This window comes from Panulirus ornatus, chromosome 33 (genome assembly GCF_036320965.1).
Source record: "Panulirus ornatus isolate Po-2019 chromosome 33, ASM3632096v1, whole genome shotgun sequence".
In the NCBI taxonomy this organism is placed as follows: Eukaryota; Metazoa; Arthropoda; class Malacostraca; order Decapoda; family Palinuridae; genus Panulirus; species Panulirus ornatus.
In genome coordinates this window covers 9,487,189-9,504,526 of record NC_092256.1, presented here as the reverse complement: position 1 = coordinate 9,504,526, position 17,338 = coordinate 9,487,189, and the positions used below count along the sequence as shown (strand labels likewise).

The 17,338-nt window shown below is 43.0% G+C and overlaps 1 protein-coding gene across 5 annotated transcripts in view; it reads right to left on the bottom strand.

The window, feature by feature from the left end:
* LOC139759432 (uncharacterized) overlaps positions 1-17,338 on the bottom strand; it is a 296,435-nt gene that overhangs the window by 18,098 nt on the left and 260,999 nt on the right. For 4 of the 5 annotated variants that reach the window (XM_071681538.1, XM_071681539.1, XM_071681537.1 and 1 more), the window contains 7 exons: positions 15,266-15,337; positions 13,269-13,565; positions 3,973-4,587; positions 3,703-3,773; positions 3,210-3,322; positions 1,948-2,166; positions 714-979 (listed from right to left, as the gene is read on the bottom strand). In XM_071681538.1, the coding sequence (XP_071537639.1) occupies positions 714-979; positions 1,948-2,166; positions 3,210-3,322; positions 3,703-3,773; positions 3,973-4,587; positions 13,269-13,565; positions 15,266-15,337 (1,653 nt within the window). The remainder of the gene's footprint in view (positions 1-713; positions 980-1,947; positions 2,167-3,209; positions 3,323-3,702; positions 3,774-3,972; positions 4,588-13,268; positions 13,566-15,265; positions 15,338-17,338) is intronic. The other variant, XM_071681542.1, reaches the window with a different exon arrangement.

Genomic DNA, 17,338 nt, shown 5'->3' with positions numbered 1-17,338 from the left:
GTTGGGTAAATACGTGACGGATAACGACTGGGAGAACAGAGGATCTGCCACCTTTGGGCCAGCGACGCTATCGACCCCAGCCAGTGTACAGAGCGAGAGTTTTTAAGCTGGGGGCCAACTGCCAACATTAAGGATGATGCCTCACTGGTACAGTCTACTGATGACAAAAAATACTGCACAGCAAACTAAAGTAAAAAATCTTTGGGGAAAATTAACGAGAAAAATTGATTACCTAAAAATCTAGTAGAGAAAAACTAACAAGAAAAATTGATTACCTAAAAATCTAGTAGAGAAAATTAACAAGAAAAATTGATTACCTAAAAACCTAGTAGAGAAAATCAACGAGAAAAACTGATTACCTAAATACCTGGTAGAGAAAATTAACGAGAAAAATTGATTACCTAAAAACCTAGTATAGAAAAACTAACGAGAAAAATTGATTACCTAAATACCTAGTAGAGAAAAACTAACGAGAAAAATTGATTACCTAAATACCTAGTAGAGAAAAACTAACGAGAAAAATTGATTACCTAAAAACCTAGTATATAACTTGAATTACGTGAGTATAGTCTATATAATGTTCTTGAATCATACGCATGTCCTCACGTCAGACGAGAACAAACTCCTCTCGTCAAGCAGGACGTGCAAGTGAGACAATCACCATCTACTTCAGACTACGACAACGGTGGTCCACCAAGCGGGTTGGTACTTACGTATCTCGTCCAGACTGCCGGTGTGGGGCAGCGTCGCTGTGGGTGGCGAGCTGGTGGTGGCCGGCCTGGCGCTGGACACCCTCCTGTGGGAGGGCAGGCGACGTCGAGTAGGCGTCCTGGGCCTCGAGGGCTTCCGCGCTGGGGTGGGCGTGCGGCGACGCGGACGGCGAGGCGTGGAGGCGGGCGTGAGTGTTGTGGTGTCGCTACGTGGAGTCCAGGTCCCCCCAGCAGCCACCACACTCACTATGGGCAGCCGAGGCTCCAGCCTAACGCATCACAACCCAGGACACCATATGTGGTGACCCATGGTGGGGAAGGATAGGCTAAGGCAACACATATTTTGGATGAGAATTGTTTATGCCAAATACTTCAGTCAGGAACAGAGACCATCCACAAGGCCAAGCCTTGACTAATTCATTAGAAAACCGCCATCGAAGTAGGGAAGTGGGGAAAAAAGATACAATCTAAGTTTATAAGGTGCAAGACCTGCTTTCATGTATAACATGTTGGGGGAGGGACATAGTGCAGTGTTGTTTTGCAAATTATTGTCAGCTGTAACGAGAGATGTAAGATACGTTGAAACATAATTAGGTAAGTTCTAATCAAGATCCATGAACAGTATATATATATATATATATATATATATATATATATATATATATATATATATATATATATATATATATATATTCTTTTCTTTTCTTTCATACTATTCGCCATTTCCCGCGATAGCGAGGTAGCGTTAAGAACAGAGGACTGGGCCTTTGAGGGAATATCCTCACCTGACCCCCTTCTCTGTTCCTTCTTTTGGAAGAAAAAAAAAAAAGAAAAACGAGAGGGGAGGATTTCCAGCCCCCCGCTCCCTTCCCTTTTAGTCGCCTTCTACGACACGCAGGAATACGTGGGAAGTATTCTTTCTCCCCTATCCCCAGGGATAAGATATATATATATATATATTTTCTTTTTCTTTCAAACTATTCGCCATTTCCCGCATTAGCGAGGTAGCGTTAAGAACAGAGGACTGGGCCTTTGAGGGAATACCCTCACCTGGCCCAATTCTCTGTTCCTTCTTTTGGGGAAAAAAAAAAAAATATTCGACGTAAATCACGCTACGTGAAAAGTGTATAAGATCAAACATTGCCATGTATGGTATACTGTCATGAGATATTCAAAGAAAGTACAAATGGTAGCAGTGAGTCTGCAGCAGGTTGGCTAGGCTACACTGGTACAGTACCTGCAGGACGACGACAGCCGCTTCAGCGGGGTCTCCCCAGTGATGATGGTCAGCTGCCGCCCCACCTCCTCCTCTTGCCGATCGCATTCCGCCGCCGAGTTGGCCGAGCGGTTTCCATCGTCGCTCTCCGTGCCCGCCGGCTCCAGGCTCGCGTCATGAGCGTCTGAGGCGCCATCGCTCAGGGAGGAGGCAAGGGAAGCTGTGGAATCTGAGCTCCTCCTGCGAACATTCAACCCAATGAACGGGAGGGCGACGCTGTCAGCTGTGTGGGTCCTCCACCGACGGGAGGGGGACTGCTGGCTGCCGCGGGGAGCTGTTATGGGCGAGTTTGGCCAACGTGTCAACACCAACAGATGCAAGTCCGCTTGAAATCGATTCAAAACTCGTACAATGAAATAGCTCCGGTGATATGAAAAAAAAAGATGACCTCAGTACAGTTTAAATGCACGTAGTTTTAAGTATATAATTTGAATATCTGAGGCATGCTCTTTAAAATTATTCTTCTCTGTAGTTAAGTACGGTGTGTGCGGAACGTAACTACACAGGAGCATCAGTGAGTGGATCGTGACGCTAATTACGTTCTAATGTGAAGTAAGTGGAATTTTACACAAGCGAGAGACGGTAATGCTTCAGTGAGGTGATTACCATAGTGTGGTCGGCACGGGACGCGTACGGTGCAAAAATATATTCAAAAAACTAGGCTACAGCACCGCCACTTGGATACATCTGCTATCACCAACACTAGGCTGTACCGGTAACGCCAATACCCAGGGTGCATCCAATAACACCGTCACTGTGGTGCGCCCGGTAAGTTGAGCAACTATGTGAGCAACAGGTAAGGTATACAACCCACCCGCAGCAGCAGTCAGACGCCCACACCGCCCTCGGCCAGGACCTTTTAGTCTAGCAACCCCCACTCACTCAACCTTGCCACCTTCCACACACCTACTCAGCTGTCCTGCAGGTGCATCACACGTAAAATATACACATCTACAGTATCTCCGACTTAGTCAGGGGAGGGGGTCGTGTGCATGTGCTACATCTTGCTCCTCAGCATCTACAACGTCTACTGGGATATATCTGTACACCCAGTCATGAAAACATTCAGGTAAACATCAGGCAGAAAAAGCTACGACAAAGTGCAGACTTTAAACACTGGCAGGTAACCAAGTTTACTGTTGAGTAATGTGACTGTGATGTACAAGTCAGAGTGGATCTTAGCATAGAAGAATGACCGAGGTAAAAGTGTGCCAGGAACTGACCGTGACCCGTGATGACGAGGCGGTGTAGATGCCCAAGTGATTCGAGGTCGGTGAGGTGGCGCGGGGTGAGCGGTAGCAGCATGGCGGACGGTGCCTGGCCAGGTCCCACACTCCTGGAAGACAACACCTCAGACTCAACACTCCCCTCACCAGGGAGTCTATCCACACTAAATGGTTTCCTTACCGTTCAAGTTCATCTGATGATGATCATCACACTTCTTGTGGATTATCACCAACAATGAACCATACATATTCTTTTTAATCTCGTGTACTGAATAAAGGAAACCTTATTTATAAATATGTATCTCTTGTTTATACAGGATCTGGATTTAAGAGCATTAATTATGAGGCAACAACTTCATGGCAATTAACTTGAAAAACGTTTATTCTTGACTAACGAGAGTATTTAGCAGTTCACTAATTGAATAAATTGTTCATAAAGTTCCTATGGATGTGAACAGCCCAAATGGAGGTGTTGCCTCCTGCTACTGACCCTGGGCAGCTGTGACGACCTGGTGATGGCGTGTGGCCGCACGACCACCTCTCCTGGACCCGGGGACGACCCTGGCACAACAGTAAATATCTAAAGCTATTTTGACTCGACAGTAATCAAAACACATTCAATTTATATGACAATATTTATGTCAATATTTATGAGTCAATATTTATATGACAATATTTATGACAGTAGTCTCTACTTGGTATCATCCATAAACAATACTGAAGTGGAAATTCTACTGTAGTCAGAATTGGGAATGTCAACCTTTAAAGGAGAGTTGTGATGTGTGTCGGGCTGGGGTGGGTGGTGGCTGCTGCCTGTGTTGGGGTGGCGCCCGAGCGCCGAGCCTCGCCGAAGACGGCCTCCCTGCCTTGCCAGGAATGAATCTCCCGCCGATGGTCTTGGTGGCAACCGACGCTCGGTATGGCTCGCCGGGGATTCGTGTGAAGAGAGCAGAAGCCCCAGCGGGAGTAGTGCTATCCTGTGAGGTGCTGCGCCTCTGAGTGGGCTTGAAGACTGACTTGTGACCTCCGTGCTTGACCCGCTGGGCACTAGACGGCCGCGGGCCGCCTGCCTTTAGTTTTCTGGCGACAACGGAAGCCGGGGGAGGGTGGGTAGTGGCGGACGAACCGTATGTGGCGCAAGAAGTCAATCTAGAAGCGTCTGGTGTCAACACCGACTTCTCAGTCTCCTTGGGCTTTACCTTTTCTTCATCACCTTCTTCCTCTTCCCAATTATCACCTGTGTTTTCACCCTCAACCGCTGTTGTTTGCGACTGTTCCAGACCAGAGCGTGTGTTTCCCACTTGCAAGACGCCTCCGTCCACCGTCGCGTCCCCCCGGCTGCTCCCGCCCTCCTCCTCCCGCCCGTTGCCAGACACTGCCAAAGAATCAATAATATTAAATCCCCCTCAGACATGGCGCCTATTCGCCCGTCTGTTTCTCACTTCAGTAGAATATAAGATAGGCAAGTTAACCTATGCAATTACACTGGCCATAACCAACCCTGCTGTGTGTTACGTCTCAGGTAAATTGAATAGAACAAGGAAGGTGAGACATGAGTTAGGTTGACTTAGGAGAAATTACGTTCAGTTTGAGCTGAGAGGAGGTAATGACCGAGGCCGAACTCCGGTCTGGTGCTGTTAGTAGCTCCAGGGAACCAGCATCTTCTATAATGCAACTCCCGCCAGCGAAAGTTCCGCTATGGGAACTTAACACTATTGGATGTGAGGGGACAGGAACAACACAAGTGACTGGTAAAGTTTGAAGGTTTATATTGTTACGTTCTTATCGTATTCACTGGTAAGGCGTTTGTACCCCTATGGAGAGACACCATGATAAAACACGAGGAAGATGCAAGAATATCCGGGTGAATCATCTGGACCGGAATGTGTTCTTGACATTTCGAAAAAGTGGTGAATAATAAAGTGTCGTTGGAACTGTGTCTACGGGTCGGTGAAACATTTCCTTCGACCTGTGTACACTGCTCAAGCGATTTGTCATTTGCCTTAAGAATTACAGAACTGAGGACACACGCATGCACAGAAAAGGTAACGGAGATGAAATATATTCTAAAACAAAATTCCATTGATCTCTCGAAGAAAATGGAGCTCTAGCTACTGTGCTGTATATATTCGAATCATCACAACAGATACTCGATTTTCTGTTGAATACCTTATCGTTACACCTTCCTCTGGGAGTTCTATATATGTTCACCTAACCTTTTCCTTGGAGACCTAGACAAGTTCCCCAACATATGTTCATCACAAAATAAGAAGGAACTACTGGGAACTGACACTTGCGGTAGTCACTGCCCAAACGCCTGCCACAGCCTAAGTAACATTTAATTTGCACTTCTCCGGATATACACTCCCCAGTCATTATCATAACTTGGACTTCCCTGTTGATAAAGACAAATAGCTAAAACGTTTCTTGTCATACAAGCATAAACAATCTCCCCGTACATATGATTATGTAAGCACTTATTATAATGTATAGTACCAAGTAAGGGAGTGGCTATTATTCACAGAGAGTGCATATAATACATATAGATTCTAGAGTAGATATCAAACATGTAACTTGGCAAGTGATTTTCATACACATCAAACTAACTGGGAAGTGGAAATTATATGAAATTATTGCACACATTAATCACCAACTTAACTCTCTACACTGAAGATAATTACAATACCTTTCATGATCTCATAGCTGCTTTTGACACTGGTGATCGACACAGTCATGTGTAAATTGACCACATTGTAAATGTATTTCCTGCACTGACCTCTAACAACCTGACCAACAGAGGGTCAACGGTTTTATTTCAAGGACGTCAAAGTGAAATCAATGGGCCTGAAGTTCGTACTCCGCCCACCTTGTTTAATGTCTTAATCGGTGTCCTTGTCTCTATACCAAAGAACACCAGACATCATATGCTTAGCTATTTTGACGACACCTCTAGCTAATAATGATACACTCAACTCACTTTTACTCGACCATGTAGCAGGTCTTGTGATAGCCTACCGCATATCAACGGTGCAAAAAACATCAAAATCTTCACCAGTCGTCTTCGTACCATAGATGGAATTACCAGGAAGCATGGACCACATAATGAATATGTAAGGCGCGTCCACAAGTGCCCTCGAACATGTGCAGGTAACAAGTTAACTAGACATTCACAAACAAGTTAATTAAACAACTGTAGTGTCTTGGACAGGTTGGTAACAGTGGCTGCTTGCATGTTAAGTAGCAGTGGTGTGGACGAGGCTTGCAAAGTGCTGGCAAACGGGAAGCCGACTGAGCAGACACACAGACGACACAGTATTGAATAAAGAAGCGACAAGGGGGTGGACGCGGGAGCAAACGCTACTCCGCATAGACATATACAGCTCACATTCCTAGTCTGTGATGTCTTGATCAGTGATTATAAAAACAAGATAAAGACGCCTGGAGGACATTTACAGCTGCAATGAAGACAAGAGCGTGTCGAGGTGGAAAGGAAGGTGAGGACCCTGACGGCCCAGTAGCACAGGGAAGTCGAAGAAGATGAAGGAACGGAAATCATGTGATGGAGCTGAGGACGTATACAAGATGTCGTGGTCTGCATTTACCACCGCTCCTACGGCGGCCAGTTTGGCTGTCCTCACCTGAAGCCGACATTATGCTGGACACACACTCACCTGCTTCGTGTAGACACACTCCATGCCTCATCTCTGTTATCAATAAATCGTCTACTTCATCCTAACATGTTAGCCAACAATGGTCCCGAACTCTGCTGCCATCATGCATTCGAACATGTTGCCACCAATGTTGCCAGCCAATGTTCCAGGGCACGTAGGGACGCGCCCTAACAGGTGGGCTACGATGCACCAGTCTAAGATGATGTAACTAGGCTAATTTGTGGATACGGAAAAAGGCTTACAATAGGAGAGTTGCAGCGCCTGAAAAACTTAGCTAGATTTCGAGGGCTTAAAAAAAAGCCTGTTGAAGGTAACATCAATGAAAAAAGAAGTTAGTCGTCCCAGTTGAAGGTATCATATCTATGAAGAAAGAATTTAGTCTTCCGAAACAGAACATGTCAGTATTCTTACGGGAATCACCATGATTAGAGACGTAATCTAATTCATACACATAACCCAACCAATCATTCTTCTCCAAAGGAACAATATTCCTCTACAGAAACTCAGGGTGAACTCCAAGTGTATAGTTTTTACGAGGTTTATTATGTGGAATGGTAGCTGCACCGCCCAGCTGTTTCCTCCTTCTCACAAAAGCGTCTGCCTAGCATACACCTAAACTCAAGTTGGGAGTCAGACATGTCGACCTTACAGTGACACTCTCACTAATGAAATCAATTTCTCAAAGAATATCAACAGTGGGTCTCTAAGTCGAGCCAGCGGTGACACCAGCTGTAAAACTGAAGTTAGAATCAACAACTGGACACCCAGCACCTAAAACTGATTTTGCCATTCTCATTCCTATCAACTTTTTAATGTCTTCAAGAGGTATTGTCTAAATGATTCTCTCTTTCTCCATTAACACCACTACCACTACCAGTAACAATATCGACTTGTCTTTTGGAAAAGCAGTGATTCCAGAGACAATTCTATCGCTATTCCATCCATTCGTCTGTGTTTAAGCATTTTATCCCGTATATTTTACCCCGGGTATTGAAAGTCTCCTAACTTTGCTTGCAGTAAAAACAGCTTTCACAATGTTGTCTACTATATGATTTAATCAATGTGGCCCAGTTCCTTGTTCCTTTTGCCCACAGGAAAAGTACGAATGGACGATAAATTCGCTGTTATTTGCAGAATAAATCTAAATATGATCGCTGATCAACGCTGTTCCAATATCCTTCACATCTTTTTTTCTAATCGTATCGTCTGTCGTAAAATTTCATCACGGCCATATCATTAAATTTACAGTATATAAAAAAATTTAATTCTCAATTGTTTATATATTTACTGAACTCTGCATTACGCATCTTAGTGTTTTTGTCTCTTTTCTTCACTGTATTTTAACAGTGATAAAGTCTTACACTGATTCAGTCTGTATAATTTGCTTCTTATCCCCCAAATCGGACGTGGTGTCTGTAAACAGTATAACTTTATTCATCGAAATCAAATACAGTTGGTGGATCGCTTTCATCTTGTGACGGTTCTGCTTTGAAGTCGAGTCAAAAGCGATTGAATCAACTGGGCGAGGAATGTGGTATTTGAGAAATGTCAGCCACGCATATGTTAAACGGACTCTGCCGCCATTCATGGTCGATAACTTGTTGGCCCTGCACTCGCTGCCAACTCACTCCTCAATGACCCAGTGGTCTCTAGTCACTAAGTTGGGCGGGAATATAATAATCATGAGCATGAAACTCTCATGTATCGGAAGGGGAAAATGCTAAGGGAATTAAAGTTATACAAGAATATAAACAGAAAAGGTAAAAATGCTGTCAAAATATGAAATTCATGAGTAATCAATAGAACATGAGAATAAAATACCCATAATGTTCTTACTAGGATTTCTACCTGGCCGAACTACAAAAATCATCGTTTACCAGTTTACTTTTTAAAATATATACATAATGGGCACAACAGACCCACTTTACCGCTTTACTTAGACTTTGCACTTACATAAGAGAAAAGTTTTTATAAAAGCGGTTTATCACGCATTTATATTCTTTATAGATTAGTAAAGGAAGCTAAGTACCTAAGAAATCAGTCTGGGAAGTTTTGACTATATCGTGTATATGGTACTCATGAATACTTCTGCGTGCTTTTATAATGGACTAGAGCACGTGTGAGAGTAAGTGGGGCATGTGAAGCGTCTGAGGTAAACCATGGAAAGTTTTGTGGAGCCTGGATGTGGAAAGGGAGCTGTGGTTTCGGTGCATTACACATGACTGCTAGAAACTGAGTGTGAACGAATGTGGCCTTTGTTGTCTTTACCTAGCGATATCTCACAAGCGTGCGGGGGTGGCGACGGAATGAATAAAGGCAGCAAGTATGAATTATGTATATGTGTATATATGTATATGTCTGTGTATGTATATATATGTATACTATAAAATGTATAGGTACATATATATGTGCGTGTGTGGACATGTATGTATATATATGTGTATGTGGGTGGGTTGGGCCATTCTTTCGTCTGTTTCCTTGCCATACCTCGCTAACACTGGAGACAGCGACAAAGTATAATACAAATATATATATATATATATATATATATATATATATATATATATATATATATATATATATATATATATATATATTCCCTGCGTGTCGTAGAAGGCGACTAAAAGGGGAGGGAGCGGGAGGCTGGAAATCCTCCCCTCTCGTTTTTTTTTTAATTTTCCAAAAGAAGGAACAGAGGGGGCCAGGTGAGGATATCCCAAAAAAGGCCCAGTCCTCTGTTCTTAACGCTACCTCGCAAACGCGGGAAATGGCGAATAGTTTGAAAGAAAAGAAAGAAAGATATATATATATATATATATATATATATATATATATATATATATATATATATATATATATATATATATACATATATATATTCATACTTGTTCGTCGTCATCCATTCCCAACGCCATCCTGCCCCACAGAAAATAGCATGAAATAATAGATAAATCAAACATACATTTCTTTCTTCTCCCCCTACACCCTATCGCCGCTCCTTGTGTCAGCGAGTTAGCACCAGGAAACAGACGAAGAAAGACTACATCCGCTCAACACATACTCGAGCTGTCAAGTGTAAGAACATGATGTAAAACTGTGAGTATATTATGCAATATATATATATATATATATATATATATATATATATATATATATATATATATATATATATATATATATATGTGTGTGTGTGTGTGTGTGTGTGTGTGTGTGTGTGTGTGTGTGTGTGTGTATGTGCATTACCGGACTCCGCTTGCATGAAGTTACCGCTCGAGAGGAGAGTCACCCTTGGCATATCCATGTCATGAGGGAGACGGCCTCGTCAAAGAACTCACTCGAAAAGAGTCCGTTACTTCCGTGCTCCTGGAAGAACAGTACTGGGCGGCAGAAGCCTTTGAACAGGTCCTAGAGCATATATATATATATATATATATATATATATATATATATATATATATATATATATATATATATATATATATTTTATATTTTTTTTTATTATACTTTGTCGCTGTCTCCCGCGTTTGCGAGGTAGCGCAAGGAAACAGACGAAAGAAATGGCCCCCCCCATACACATGTATATACATACGTCCACACACGCAAATATACATACCTACACAGCTTTCCATGGTTTACCCCAGACGCTTCACATGCCTTGATTCAATCCACTGACAGCACGTCAACCCCGGTATACCACATCGCTCCAATTCACTCTATTCCTTGCCCTCCTTTCACCCTCCTGCATGTTCAGGCCCCGATCACACAAAATCTTTTTCACTCCATCTTTCCACCTCCAATTTGGTCTCCCTCTTCTCCTCGTTCCCTCCACCTCCGACACATATATCCTCTTGGTCAATCTTTCCTCACTCATTCTCTCTATGTGCCCAAACCACTTCAAAACGCCCTCTTCTGCTCTCTCAACCACGCTCTTTTTATTTCCACACATCTCTCTTACCCTTACGTTACTCACTCGATCAAACCACCTCACACCACACATTGTCCTCAAACATCTCATTTCCAGCACATCCATCCTCCTGCGCACAACTCTATCCATAGCCCATGCCTCGCAACCATACAACATTGTTGGAACCACTATTCCTTCAAACATACCCATTTTTGCTTTCCGAGATAATGTTCTCGACTTCCACACATTCTTCAAGGCCCCCAGAATTTTCGCCCCCTCCCCCACCCTATGATCCACTTCCGCTTCCATGGTTCCATCCGCTGCCAGATCCACTCCCAGATATCTAAAACACTTCACTTCCTCCAGTTTTTCTCCATTCAAACTCACCTCCCAATTGACTTGACCCTCAACCCTACTGTACCTAATAACCTTGCTCTTATTCACATTTACTCTTAACTTTCTTCTTCCACACACTTTACCAAACTCAGTCACCAGCTTCTGCAGTTTCTCACATGAATCAGCCACCAGCGCTGTATCATCAGCGAACAACAACTGACTCACTTCCCAAGCTCTCTCATCCCCAACAGACTTCATATATATATATATATATATATATATATATATATATATATATATATATATATATATATATTCCTATGAGTCCACGTGGAAAATGAAACACGGTAAGTTCACAAGTGCACTTTCGTGTAATAATCACATCATCAGGGGAGACACAAGAGAAAAATATAAATCAGGTGATATACATCGAAGAGACGAAGCTAGGACGCCATTTGGTAAACATGTTATTGTCCAAAAACAAATGACTATCAAGATATCAAAAGCTGGAATGCCTAACTTCCAGACAGGCGACATTTGTCGGAAAATAGCCTAGTATGGGGTGGCCGGGGACGGGGCGGGCGCCGCTCGTGTGCTGCTGGACCTAAAGGTCGGAGCCAGCCAGGACAGGACCCTCCCTGGCGGACGCCAAGCCACAGGCAGCCATCATTTATTTATCCCACTGAACTTCCTCGTCTGAGCTTCCTGCTGGTCTGTAGCCATCCACTTTACCAGGAGTCGAACATAGGGGTACCACAGGGGTCACTAGAACATACTAGTACCACAGGGGTCACTAGAACATGCTAGTACCACAGGGGTCACTAGAACATACTAGTACCACAGGGGTCACTAGAACATACTGGTACCACAGGGGTCACTAGAACATACTAGTACCACAGGGGTCACTAGAACATGCTAGTACCACAGGGGTCACTAGAACATACTGGCACCACAGGGGTCACTAGAACATACTGGTATCACAGGGGTCACTAGAAAATAATGGTACCATAGGGGTCGCTAGAACATAACTTTAACACAAGGGGTCACTTGAACATAATGGTAACACAGGGGTTACTATGCCTGCCTCTTGCACAGGGGTCCCGGGTTCGATCCTTTCTGTTGGAGGTTTGCATGATATATCTATCTATCTATCTATCTATATATATATATATATATATATATATATATATATATATATATATCTATATATATATATATATATATATATATATATATATATATATATATATATATATATATCTGCTGTTTACCCTTTTAGAAAGTTAAAATATCAGGGGAGGGTTTCTAGCCCCCTCGCCCCCGTCCCCTTTAGTCGCCTTCTACGACACGCGGGAATGCGTGGGAAGTATTCTTTCTCCCCTATCCCAGAGGGAGCTGTGGTTTCGGTGCATTACACATGACATTTAGAGACTGAGTGTGAACGAATGTGGCCTTTGTTGTCATTTCCTAGCGCTATCTCGCGAGCGTGCGGAGGGAGGGGGTGTCATTTCAAGTGTGGCGGGGTGGCGACGAGAATGGAGCAAGGCAGCAAGTATGGATATGTACATGTGTATATATGTTTATGTCTGTTTTCCTACGAGTCCAGGGCGAAAATGAAACATGATAAGTTTTCCCCGTGGACTCATAGGAATATACTTGATCACGCGCGAAATTGTGATCCTTTCCCACATTCATATGTACGTACACGTTGAAATGTATAGACATGTATATAAGAGTGTGTGGGCGTTTATGCATATACATGTGTATGTTTGTTGGTTGGGGCATTCTTTCGTCTGTTTTCTTGCGCTACCTCGCTAACGCGGGAGACAGCGACTAAGTACAATTATATATATATATATATATATATATATATATATATATATATATATATATATATATATATATATATATATATATATATATATATATATTGGAAAAGATCACAATTTTGCGCGTGATCAAGATATTCCTAAGAGTCCACGGGGAAAATGAAACTACGATAAGTTCCCAACTTGTGTTTCATTTTCCCCGTGGACTCATTGGAATATATATATATATATATATATATATATATATATATATATATATATATATATATATATATATATATAATGTTGAGACAACAAGAGGGTAAGTACGTCTTACGGTGGTGTTTGCTGGCAAGACTCCTGGCGATGTTTTCTTGGTCCTTCTGTTCCTTGGATGACTGGGAGGCGTGGGAGGGGGACGAAGAATTCTCACTCTCCTGCCTGGCCAGCGTTGAGGCTGGGGATGAGCTCCTGCTGCCTTCCTCCCTCACTTCTTCCTTCCCTTTGACCTCCTTCTTCTCCGCCTCCTCAGATTCGCCTTTCTCCTTCTCAGGAGAAGCAGCTGGTGCGGACGACGTGCCTGGGGCCGACTCAGTGCGCGGGCCACCTCCGCTCCCTCTACCTGCACCAGATCCTGATCAACACACACCAAACACAGCCATAACTACCATCTGGAATTAAACTGATGGATGCCAAATCTACACAAAATTTCAGTGTAAATTCCAGAAAATAACATCGAGAGAAAAATCCTCAAATTCTACACAGGCCATTTGTTGAGTGAGTCTAACCTTAACATCAAACACCTTACATCTGCCACACTATCATCAACCACACACTCAACAGTCCTTCAAAGTACTCTCTCCATCTCTTCGCCTCATCTCTGTCTCTAACCACCTTTCCATACACTCTCTTCAACGATTTTTCTATTTCTTCTCTTGTTTTTCTTTCTGAAGTTTGCTGATGGTCGTTATCCCTAATCCTCAATTCCTCTCTTTTTCAGCCCCTGCACCGTACTGTTGACCTGCTGCTTTCTCTTCCATCTTGTACATATCTCAATCACTCGCACTCCTTTCTTGTACACAACGCTCATACACTTCTCTTTCCTCTGTCATTTGCAATTTAACTTCATCATCCCACTACTCACCACCATTTCTGACCTGTCCACCTCCCATCTTCTGTATGCCACACACTTCTTTCGCACATGCCAGCACTGCCTCCGTAATTACCTCTCATTCCTCATCAACTCCACAAGCTTTTGCCATTTCACACTTAAACCTCACCCAGTTCCTCTTCAAACAAGCCCTCCGCAGGGAGGTATCAAACCTCCGCCACTTGTTTGCGAGATGGGAGCACAAACCATTCAACCACCAGTGCCCAAAGAAAAAAGAAACGGCTATTCGTCTTCTAGGCATAAACAACAGGATTTCCACCAGCCATTATTTTCTATCAGGGACACAGTAACCACTACTAACGCACTGACGATCCTCTCAGTCAAACATGGAGGGTATACCACGAAATAGTGGTCGGACAACGTGCATTTCTACGATACATTTACTGCCCATCACAGGCAAGGTCTGAACCTCTCGAACACTGGCATGGTGGAGTGGTACGCCAACCGCTCAGACACTAGGTGCTGTGGCCCTTCACTCAGTGTTCTTTATTCATTTACTGAATATTACTCAAGGACTTACTGAATATCACTCAAGGACGAACTTCTAAGAGCCCTGGTGTTACCAGAGCGCTCTTTCCAGAGACTACGACAGCGCAAGGCTCCGTTATGTCCAGCCGCACGGAAATGTAGGCTCATCTGGAGTGAGAAGTTCTTTGACGAGATTGTATTACTCCTAGTGATACAGCCTCGACCTAGGTGACTTTCCACCCGCGGTGTAAGCTCAAGCAGGCGAGTCCGGTAACACCTACACTGCGCATATGTGTGTGTGTGTATATATATACATATATATATATATATATATATATATATATATATATATATATATATATATATATATATATATATATATATATATATAAATGACACTCTCAGAGAAATTAAGGGAACAGCCATACACACTCTGCCATTACCCTATTTGACGGTTATCCATCAGAGACAGATGTTCCGACCAGTTAGTCACGTATGGTTAGACCATGGCTTTCCTGTCACCACACGCACACCTCCAACCACTGTCACTCCAACCCCAGCAGTAATATCACTGTCACTCCAACCCCAGCAGGAACAACACTGTCACTCCAACCCCAGCAGGAACAGCGCTGTCACTCCAACCCCAGCAAGATCAGCACTGTCACTCCAACCCCAGCAAGAGCACCAGCACTCACCGTGTGTTCTGGTCCGCCGCTCGTCGTCAACAAGGAGTCTGTCTCGCAGGTGCCTGGCCTCACGCAGCCGCTCTGCCAAGAACAGAAGCCACCAGTAAACTTTATATTTGACCTACTTCTTCATACAAGTTTCACTTCTTTTAATACATTTAATCTTTATCACAGATCTATTTTTTCTTAAGTGTAAGAGATTCTATATTTACGTTTCGGCTTCCCGTTAAACTTTGTTAATTTCTATAGATCCAACACAGTTTACGTCCTGGTTTCCCTGTCTCAATGTTTTCTAAATCTTTATAAACCTAACACGTTTCATATATCTATGTATGTATCTATCTATCTATCTTTTTTTTTTTTTTTTTTTTATACTTTGTCGCTGTCTCCCGCGTCTGCGAGGTAGCGCAAGGAAACAGACGAAAGAAATGGCCCAACCCCCCCCCCCATACACATGTACATACACACGTCCACACACGCAAATATACATACCTACACAGCCTTCCATGGTTTACCCCAGACGCTTCACATGCCTTGCTTCAATCCACTGACGATTCACTCATAGACCAACTTAGACCCGTTTCACGTCTTTTCTACCAGCCCTCCGTTTCCACCCACGGAATGTAGTCTCAGAGTGAGTTCACAGAAAATCCTTGTACACTCCCATCTTTCCACCCCTTGGTAACTCGCACATCGTCCCTCACTGCGTGTGTCGTGTTCATACTATCGACACATATATACTTGTAATTATTTAACTATATCTTATGTAATAACCATTTCATAAAAAACCTCTATATACTCTCATAAAACACTCTCTGGTTATTAACCCTACACACTCTCTTACCCTTACGTTATTCCATCAGAACAGATTCCACCATAGTCACGTATGGTAGACATGCTTTCCTGTCACACACCATCCAACCATGCACATCTCAACCAGAGTAATCACTGCCTCCAACCCACATACAACACTTGTCAACCAACCCCACAGAACAGCCGCTGTTCACTACCAGCAGATCACATGTCCACTCCGGATGCTCGTCACTGCTGAGGTAGTGACGGTGTACGAGGTGAAGGCGTGAATGACGAGGTCGTGCTCGATGTGATCGTCAGTAATGAGGTCGTACTTGTGGTGAATCATGGGTCACACTTGACCTGCAGCGGAAACTATGGGGTCATACTTTGGATGGGATGGTTAGTGATGGGTTTTAATGGACATGATCGTTAATCACAGGGTCGTACTGGACGAGGTTCGTCAGTCATGGCCACAGACATGTCAACAACAGTCCCTAAATGACCACATCAACCTACTGGACAACTGCAGTGGCTGAACTGAAGAAACATGCACTCGAGACCTGAACTAAGTGTATGAGACCTGAACCAAATGCATTATAGACCTGAACTATATGTATGAGACGAACCAAATGCATTAGAGACCTGAACTATATGTATGAGACGAACCAAATGCATTAGAGACCTGAACTATATGTATGAGACGAACCAAATGCATTAGAGATATGAACTAAGTGTATGAGACCTGAACCAAATGCATCAGAGACCTGAACTAAGTGTATGAGACCTGAACCAAATGCTTTAGAGACATGAACTAAGTGTATGAGACCTGAACTGAAGAAACATGCACTCGAGACATGAACTAAGTGTATGAGACCTGAACCAAATGCATTAAAGACCTGAATTAAGTGTATGAGACCTGAACCAAATGCACTCGAGACCTGAACTAAGTGTATAAGACCTAAACCAAATGCATTAGAGACCTGAACTAAGTGTATGAGACCTAAACCAAATGCATTAGAGACCTGGACAAAATGTATTAGAGATTCAATCAAATGAATTAGAGACCTTAACAAAATGTATTAGAGACCTGAACAAAACGTATTAGATATTCAATCAAATGTATTAGAGACCTGAACAAAATGTATTAGAGATCCGAACAAATTGTATTAGAGATCTGAATCAAATGTATTAGAGACCTGAACCAAATGTATTACAAACCTAAACCAAATGTAATAGAGACCTGAACCAAATGTAATAGAGACCTGAAACAAATGAATTAGAGACCTG